The sequence below is a fragment of the Nematolebias whitei genome, chromosome 15, assembly GCF_014905685.2.
Source record: "Nematolebias whitei isolate Nwh7 chromosome 15, NemWhi1, whole genome shotgun sequence".
Lineage (NCBI taxonomy): Eukaryota > Metazoa > Chordata > Actinopteri > Cyprinodontiformes > Rivulidae > Nematolebias > Nematolebias whitei.
Window position 1 is genome coordinate 19,280,103 of NC_056512.1, and position 9,162 is coordinate 19,289,264.

General features: G+C 38.8%; 1 protein-coding gene across 1 annotated transcript in view; it reads right to left on the bottom strand.

Moving 5' to 3' along the window:
* hook2 (hook microtubule-tethering protein 2) overlaps positions 1–6,590 on the bottom strand; it is a 58,768-nt gene extending 52,178 nt beyond the window's left edge. The window contains exon 1 of the mRNA XM_037688469.1: positions 6,369–6,590. Coding sequence (XP_037544397.1) covers positions 6,369–6,590 — 222 coding nt within the window. The remainder of the gene's footprint in view (positions 1–6,368) is intronic.
* Between the last annotated feature and the right edge of the window lie 2,572 nt (positions 6,591–9,162).

The window sequence follows — 9,162 nt, forward strand, 5'->3', positions numbered from 1 at the left end:
TGTTAGGCTTTTTGATCTGGGACCTGAGTCGGAATTTCGTACCACAAACGTGCAAATGTGAGCTGGTATGTCAATAAAAAAAAATCCATGAATACTTGAATTTACATTTATATATGGTTTGGATTTTATCTGGCAACCCAATTTTTGAAAGTAACCTTTTTACACCTACAGTAGATGCAGTCACACACCTAAATGGAAGTTGGTACTTCACTTGTTTTTCTAGTTGTCGTGCTCACAACATCACGGAGGGACGAACGAAGGGTATTTCCGTTTCCCACTTTTTGCTCCATGATGGCGGACAAGAAGTCCTAAGGAAGGAAGCAATCTGACATTTTGAATAAGTTTAGTTTCTGTCTGTTGGTGACTGAGTTGAGACACAAGAATGATAAGAGAATCTGTCAATTTTCATTTGGAATGACTAAATTGACAAGCTTATGGCAACAAGCAATATTTGTTGAACATAACCATTATATCACTGTTGCATGAAATTTGCATGATGATCTCAGAACTAAATTGCAAACATGTTTCTGTGCTCATGTGTATGTGAGTATGTACAGCTCATGCACGTGATAACTGAGAAACCTGGAGCATTTAAATACTTGACCTCTCTCCAGCCCAGCAGTCCTGTGCCAGTCACCAACTGCTCACAAAGACCTCTCGCAGTTTACACATTTTCTGACAACAGGTTTGAAACAACTGGTTGTGCGAATCTTTCGAACACTTAAGAGCTTATTTTAATTTTAGAACATGGAACTTGCACAGCGTGACATGTGTTCTTTGCAGTTTTTAAAACTCACGCAGTGTGGTGGAGGACGTTCATGTCAGCCGCTTGTTTCTGGGATTTCGTTCTTTTGGACATGATCCATAAAAAACGACAATAGGTGAGGGTTGGAACGTAGCCAGACCAGTAAATCGAGAGCTTTCCCTTTTTGGCTTAGCTTCTTCACCACAACAGACTGGAACAACGCCCTCATTGCTGCAGACGAGACAAGGCCCTGATCCGTTGAGCCGTCTCTTGCTCAGTCTTGGCTTCAAGGACTCAAACTTGTAGTTGGGTTGATTTTGCTAAATAAAGCCTGTTTTAATTTTAGGAGGACCAGATTTAACTTTTTTAAATTTTTCTACCTGGATTATTGAGCATGCATCAGGATGTTTTAATTTTAGTTTTACTTTCAAATCTCTAATTATTAATTAGTCTGTCTTGTTTAATGTTTGTAATTAAATACAAATGACGACACAGAATCCTGCAATAATTTTTAAAACGCGCAGCGATTCAGCTTTATATAAATACCAACATTTTTCATTATTCCTGGTCAGCCTGGTCCTTCATGGGTCAGGTATGTAAGGGGAAACAAAAGAAAGTAATGGATGTTACGGAAATAGAAAGCAGGCAGATTCCACAGAAGTGAGTCCCACTCTCTAATATCCTGTTAAAAATTCCATAGAGAGACCCCCACATTTGAAAACAAGGACCAACGGACGTTGGGTTTTCACCCATGACTCATCAGCACGAGTCACACGGATGCACCTCGCACGACTCAACTGTTGCTCAACTCCACACGCTCACAGATATAAACAATATATGGAGCGTTCATTAAAAGAAAAATACACACAGGATGTCCTGCCGGTGCAACGAGCTCTTCACAAACATTATAGGAGTAATACAACTAACTCAGCTGAGGTTATTGTGTTACATAATGTTGGTTAACCACTTCATTCAGTGTGAGAGCAGCGGGGTCCATCCCTCTGACTGGATGTGGTTTCATCCTTTCACCCCTCTCTGCATGACAGCTCTTCATCTGCACACAGCAGTTCCCCATTCTCTTATCAGTCCAGACACACATCTCCATGGGGGGGGGACCCTGCACTCAGAAAAACGAAAAGAGTAGATTTCATTGCATATGACTGAAGCTAAAGTGGCCTCAGATTGAGATTAGGATAATTACACAGTGGTGGTTTGAGTAGATCATGTTTCATCTTCCTACCTGTCTAATGTAAACCCCCATCTTTCATTAAAGTCCGTTTGGTATCTGCTATTGTTCACCGTCTAAAGGTACAGATGTTTAAAAAAAATATTTGGACAAGTTTATCATCAAGCCTCATTTTAAAAAGTGGATTTTCTTCACTTTTGTAAAACAAGTATATTTTTTAGAAGCAGATGTCTCAGTGAGGTCTGTTTTAGACCAGATAAAAAAAAAAAATCCAAACATCGGTGATCTTTTTTCTCATCCTTTGCTTTCATATGCAACCAAACTGACCATTCTGACTTTTGGACATGGGGTTCTGTGGAAACATTAGTTGTATTTAATATCCTACCTGTTGTAGGTAGGTCTTTGAAAGACTTTGGCTTGAATAAAGAGTTTAACTCTGACCAGCTTTATGAGCTAACAGCTCGACTGAGTGGGTTTCAGTAGATGTCAATAACACGATTCTCAAAAAAATCTCTGTGATTCAAACAAACGCTGATTTTTAAACTTTTACATTGTAGACTTTTTTTTTTGCTACACTGTTATCATGGCTGAAAGAACATAACCAGTGCTTAATTTGTAAACCAAACGATGCCGGAACGCAAGTGGTGGGAGGATCTGAGGGTCCTCCCCCAGAAAATTTTCAATAGATGCTATTTCTACATTCTGGTGTATTTTAACAGGTTGTTAAACATCTACGTTTACCTATATTTGTAAACACTTGATTCAATAACTATTTTAGAGTTAATGGCACAACAAGAAGGAGACTGACCAACAGCTCTCCTTGTGTGAATAGAGCACGCTCCGCTTCTCTCAAGCATCCTAATACCTCACCCCCCGCGCACGCGTCGAGTACTATCTCCTTTGCCACTACCTTCATGTGCTTCAATTCTCTGTTGTTTAGTTGTACAATGAGAAGTCTTTTGTTTTTAGGTGAAAGTAAAATGGACTATCTTTTCGATATTCTGCTCACTGTTATTTTTTAACAAATTGACACCGTTGTTTTGATATATGATGTAGTAACGTGATTACCCATCAAACATTTTTTATATTTTAATAAATAATCAAAATTTTATTAACGACCCACTTAAAGTATAAAACTGATTTGCAATTTATTTGTGCTGTTTAATTACATTTTTGTGTTTTAAATCAAATTGTCCATGACAGTACTTTTAGGGGAGGAGATTTGTTAAAAGGGTAAAAGTGGAAATGCTTACTTGAAGGAGCAGCTCTTATTTGATATTAGGAAGCTCATAAGTGGTTGTTATGTTTAAAATTAGTGTTTATGTAATGATTTTCCGATTGCATATCCAGAATAGGTTTTATTCGTTCGAGGCAGTCAAATTTGTTAGGCCTGAGAGTTACTGGCTCCAATCAAACAGTTACCGGAACCACCCTGTCAAAATAAGAGAGTTCCCAGATCCTGTTCTGTTCAGTGCCCTGAGATGATTTCTGTTGTGACTTGGCGCTATATAAATAAACTGAATTGAATTAAATTGCAGGATCCAGCTAATATCAAGCCCTGAACATAATGTTCCTGATTAAAGAGCCGCAGACTGCAAAAGAAGTGTTACAGCTAACTGCTGCTGCCACTATTTCCAATGTATAAAATAGAATTAGCATGACCAGTTCTGAAAACTGGGAAGTTTGATTGGGGTTGTTTAAGGTTACTGTATTTCATTTTGATCTTGGCCTTGCTCGGACCCAACAACTTATCAGTCCCGTCAGAATTAAACTTTACCTTTCCAAATTGAGGCCATTCTGAGAGCTATCTACAACAGGTAAGATAATTATTGCTCATAATCTTTCAACAGAGCTCTCTCCTCAATAAATCCTAACCATAACTAATCCATGGTTTAAACAAGCTGTTTTCTTTTTATATGAAAGTATAACAATATACAAAAAGAACGGTTGGTTCAGATTTGATCAGATCTACACTACGTGCACTGTCTTTGAAAGACCTTTTTAAAAAAAATGCTCTTTAACATTGTTCTTTCTTCTATTAAGTCTGAAAACCTCTACTCCTGTTCTGAATCTGCAGATAAAAGTTAATGTTCACCAGGACAAGAGTTTTGTTTGAAGGTTTCAGGTTTGAGAGAGGAGCAGCAGAGAGTTGAACCACGAGCACACGTACATCAGAACGAATCAAACCGTTAGCATGATTATTCTGGACCACTTCAGTGTATACTCAGACCCTTTAACTTTTAACACGTTTAAGAATAATATTAAATTTAAAAATGCCTTGTACCCTTTTCTGTGGCACTCCCACTTAAGAATATTTGGATCCCTTAAGAGTAAAAAGTGTATAAATGAGAGCTCAGAAGATTTACAGTTTCTCTTGCGTTGAATTGAGTTTAAAAATAATAACTCATTTAATTTTAGAGTTTTTAATCGATATTCCTTTTAAAGGGAAGCTTGATGAGCTAAACTTTAACCAACAGTATCATTCCTGCTAAAGTAAATACGTTCAAGAGAACAGACGCAGCTGACTGGAAGCTGCAAGTTTAACGTCTGAGCTGAAGTTTTGTCAGACGTCAAGTCTCAGCAAACAAACAAAAAATGAAACAACTGTAGGGGAGGGGCCTAAAGATGCTAAATAAAAAATCCAAATGTTCAAATTTGACAAATGATTCTCTACTAAGCTACTTTATTCGTACTGAAAAAAAGGGGAACTGTGATGTGCAGCAGTTGCCCCGACACTCAAAACGCTGTAAAATTTAGCAAAGAAATAAATCTGAGAGAGAAAAAGAGAAATGAAAATGCAAACTGAAACCACAACAACACTGCATTCAGATGCTTTTAGGACACTGACGGTTTATTTTTAGCTGGGCACTGCTTGCTGCATGTCTCTAAAGAACTCTGCAAATACAATAAAATAAATAAATAAAAATTAAAGATCACCCAGACATTTGTGGACAGGAAAACCACCAGAGTGCAGAAATAAAAGTTACTAAGAGAGTACACGCTTTTCTGAACCATTTCTCCCAACTAGAATATTGTAGAAGAACCTTTTGAACGATGCCTGAAATTCAAACATCTTCAATGTTTTTCTATAAAACCCAATAACGAGAACTGGGGACTTTTATTTTGAAATAATCGAAGCTGACAAAATGTTCAGGTTTTGATGAATAAACTGTAGAAGAGAACAAAGATCAAAAGAAATGTTAAGGATGCTGCCAGCAGCTGATTAAGATCACCATGGTAACCACACACCTGCGTCTCATTCTCTGACAGCGTGATAAAAACAGGCAGGCAGAAACACAGAGTAGAAAGTAAGTCTTGAAGAAACTCTCATTGTAAAAAAAAAACACTTGTAGGGTTGAAAAGACGGCCAAACCGCAAGCATTAGAAGGGTCTCCTCATCGTACATGAGTTTTTGTGCAACTACAGGGTTTTCTGTAAAAGGTTTGACAAGTTAAATAGACCCTTAACGCTTTGAAAATAAAATACTGAGCGCAGATACCAATGAGAGTTTGGATGTGTCCATTATGGGGTTCTGAAAGAAAATTTTAATTCCTTCAGTAGTGAAAAATAAAATTTGGGATGGTTGCCAGTGGTTCCCAACTCTGGTCCCTGAGGAACACCATCCTGCATGTTGTAGCTGTTTCTCTGCTCCAACACTCCTGATTCAGTGATTTAATTACATCATCTAGTCTACGGAAGCCTGTTAATCACCTATTGATTCAAATTAGGTGTGTCAAAGCAGGGAATCAACTAAAACACGCAGGATGGTGTTCCTCAAGGACCAGGGTTGGGAACCACTGGTTTAAGCTACTCAAAAGTCAGAGTGTCACACTGACACTCTTATTTAAATGTTTGGAGGCAAAATATTCAACATCACAAGCCTTACAAGGTCATTATGCAATAACTTTAACTCATTTCACCATATATGGATTTTATTTTTCTTCACATTTTCTTGAACTTTGTTGTCACCATTTGATGCACTGCTACAAAAGTCAAAGCTCACTGTTCTCAGTTGACCTGCACATCTTCAACGCTAATGCACTGACACCTGTTAATTATGTGTAAGTTTTGCAGCTTGCAAGACTCTGGAAGCTGCAACCATGACATATTAATCAGAGGTGTGTAGGTTCAGACTTCAGGACGTCCATGATGCAACTACAGAGTAGTTTTTCCCAGGGCCCTGTTTCACCACCTAAGTCTCGGGGATGAGTGAGGCCAGAGTGTTTGCTGAATGCCTCCTCCAGGCGATGGAGAAAGTCATGGACACGTTCATCAGGTCTTTGTGTGACAGCTTTTAGGGCATTCGTGTCCATCTTCTGCAGAAACTTGGCCTTTATTTTGACACACAAACGGGTCATGGCTGCTGTATACTGGTCATTATCCATGATCGTAGTCTAAGTTGGTGAGCTGAAGTTGGAGATGTGGAAGGGGATCCACCTCGGCCAGATCGCAGGCTTTGATCTTTTTGGCCAGGATGCGACAAATTTCAGCAACCGTGGACCTCATTTCTCTGTAGAAGTCCTGAGACTTGGTGACAAACTTCACTCCATCTTCTTCTGGGCTTGGCAAGAGGTCTGCTGCATTTTTAACATCATCGTGTGTCCATTGTGTGTACACCAAAGCTGGCCCATCAGTCCCCATGACCTCAACCATGGGCATAGTGGCTTGAAATGAAAGGTCTGTTTTCATCATGTTTACAACCACTTTATGTACCAATGGATCTTATAAAATAAAATATTGGACAATGTTATGCTGTATTCTAAATTTAAGATGATTTAAAGATTACAATAAATTAAATTAATTTAATAGTTAAATGAATTAAATTGTATTAAATTATTAATAGATTAATAAGATACATTTAGATTTTATTTATTATGCACAAGTTAATAAAGTTAATACATCATAGTGTAGTCACTGACATTATCTATGAAACTAGCTTAAGTTAACAGTTATTCCTTGAAATATAATAATAATATAAGCCTGAGTCTGGTTCTGCTAAAAGTTTCTTCCTCATGAGGGAGTTTTCCTTTCCACTGTTGCCTTCATGCTTGGTCAAGATGAGAGTTCTGTGATGGAGTTAAACTCAAAACAGTCTGCTCCTCAGATAAATAATGTTAAATTAATATTTTTATATATGACTTTCTGTTGACTTATTTTTATATATGAATGTTTCTGTTCAGTGCCCTGAGATGACGTCTGTTGTGACTTGGTGCTATATAAATAAACTGAATTTAATTGAATTGATATGATTGTCTCTCAGCAGAAGATATAAAACATGCCGAAGGCAGCGATAAAGTTCGTATTTCCTCTAGAAATAAAAAAGCAGAAAAACAACCCTTAACACAATTTCGATCTCTTTCTTTGATTGCGCGCCGTCACGGTTGCTAGGTGACAGGACATTTTTTTTATTTAATTGACAATAAAAATGTTAACAAAAGTGCAAAAACCAATATCAACATTATAAAACAAAATGAACAAGACAATAATGCCAGGGAGTTATAAAGCGAACACAAATAAGGATCAAGATGGCGCCAGTGTTTGAGGCTCGCTGTCTGCTGCTCCTACTATTTTTTCTGTTGTCTATTTTTATCCTCAATGCAAGTGTAAACGCTCGGATTGTCTATGATCGCCAAAAATTGCTAGACATTAGAGCTTCGATTGGAGCCTCGACTGGTAATATGTTATCGTGGAATCCTACTAGTGGAAAAACCCCGCCCTTGTTGCTGGGCATTCCAGCTTACCTGTGTCGCTTCTGGCCTCTACCTTTTCGACGGAAGCGCCGTGGCAAACGTAGCGGCTGGTTGGTGCGTTTGAAGGCTGCTTTGGGGCATCGATGTCCAGACCCATTCAATGTTCGTGGGCGGGTGCCGCGCCTCTACTTCCCGTTACGTGCGTTGGATCCTGTGGGTACCTGTTTAGTGCCTGTTGATGGAAGCCATGATGGACTGTTCCAGCCCCGTTTTCCCTGCACTCCTCGGCCCTATAGACGTGTGGTGAATCTTCACAACCTGCGACCTCTTCGCCGGGAATCTCGGACGTCAGATGGTGGCGGAGATCCGCCAATCTCTGCCAGGATCGGTCTGATAAATGCTAGGTCGCTAGCAAACAAAACCTTCGCCATTAAGGATTACTTTTCCTCTCAAAGCCTGGATTTCTTATTCATAACGGAATCTTGGACAACTGGTATGGGTGAGTCCAGCGTTTTTAATGAACTCTTGCCGCAAAACTGCTGCTATTTCAATTTTCCAAGGATGTCTGGACGAGGAGGAGGAATAGTAACAGTTTTTAAAAGCTGTTTTACTTGTAAACAGTTGCATCCAGTCCGTTTTGGTAGCTTTGAGCTTGGTCTCTTTGAACTTCTTAGCTCCCACACAGTGTTGTGTGCGGTGGTCTATCGGCCCCCTAAATATAACAAAAATTTTATAAGTGATTTTTCTGATTTCTTGGCTGATATCATGCCACGATATGACAGAGTTTTATTGGTTGGTGATTTTAATATTCGTATCTGTTGTCCTACTTCACCTATGGCTCAGTCGTTTCTTAATGTTATTGAGTCTTTTAATCTTGTGCAGTCTGTAACTGGTGCTACCCATGAGCATGGACACACTCTTGACTTGGTTTTATCTTATGGTCTACCAGTTTTTAATTTAGTGATTGGTGACCCATTATTTTCAGACCATATGCCTGTTTTATTTGAGATAAAGCAGTCTATTACTAAGGTTAAACCATGTGCACCAGTTCGGTTCTGTCGTGTTCTTAACCCTTCTACTGCTGTTCAGTTTTCTTCTGTTTTTAATAAGAACTGTACAATCCCAGAGACTGTCAGAAATAAAACCGAGGATATCAGCAACTGGTTTTATTCTACTAGCAAAGCAGCTCTGGATTCGGTGGCACCGTTAAAAACTAGACTTGCAAAATCCAAACATGAACCCTGGTTAAATGACGACACTCGGGCTGCCAGGAGGAACTGTCGTAAAGCTGAACGAAAATGGCAAAAGGATAATTTGCAGGTGTCGCTGCAAATATTAAAGGAATGCTGGCGCTGTTATCAAAGGATTGTAAAAGACGCTAAAAGAAGATACCTGACAAATATAATTGTTTCAAACAGTTGCAATCCAGCTATTTTATTTAAAACTATTAACTCTGTTCTAAATGCCCCACATGGTGCTTTTGTGGAGACTTCCCCAGCTGTTTGTGAAAGCTTTTTAAACTTTTTTGTTGAGAAAGTCAC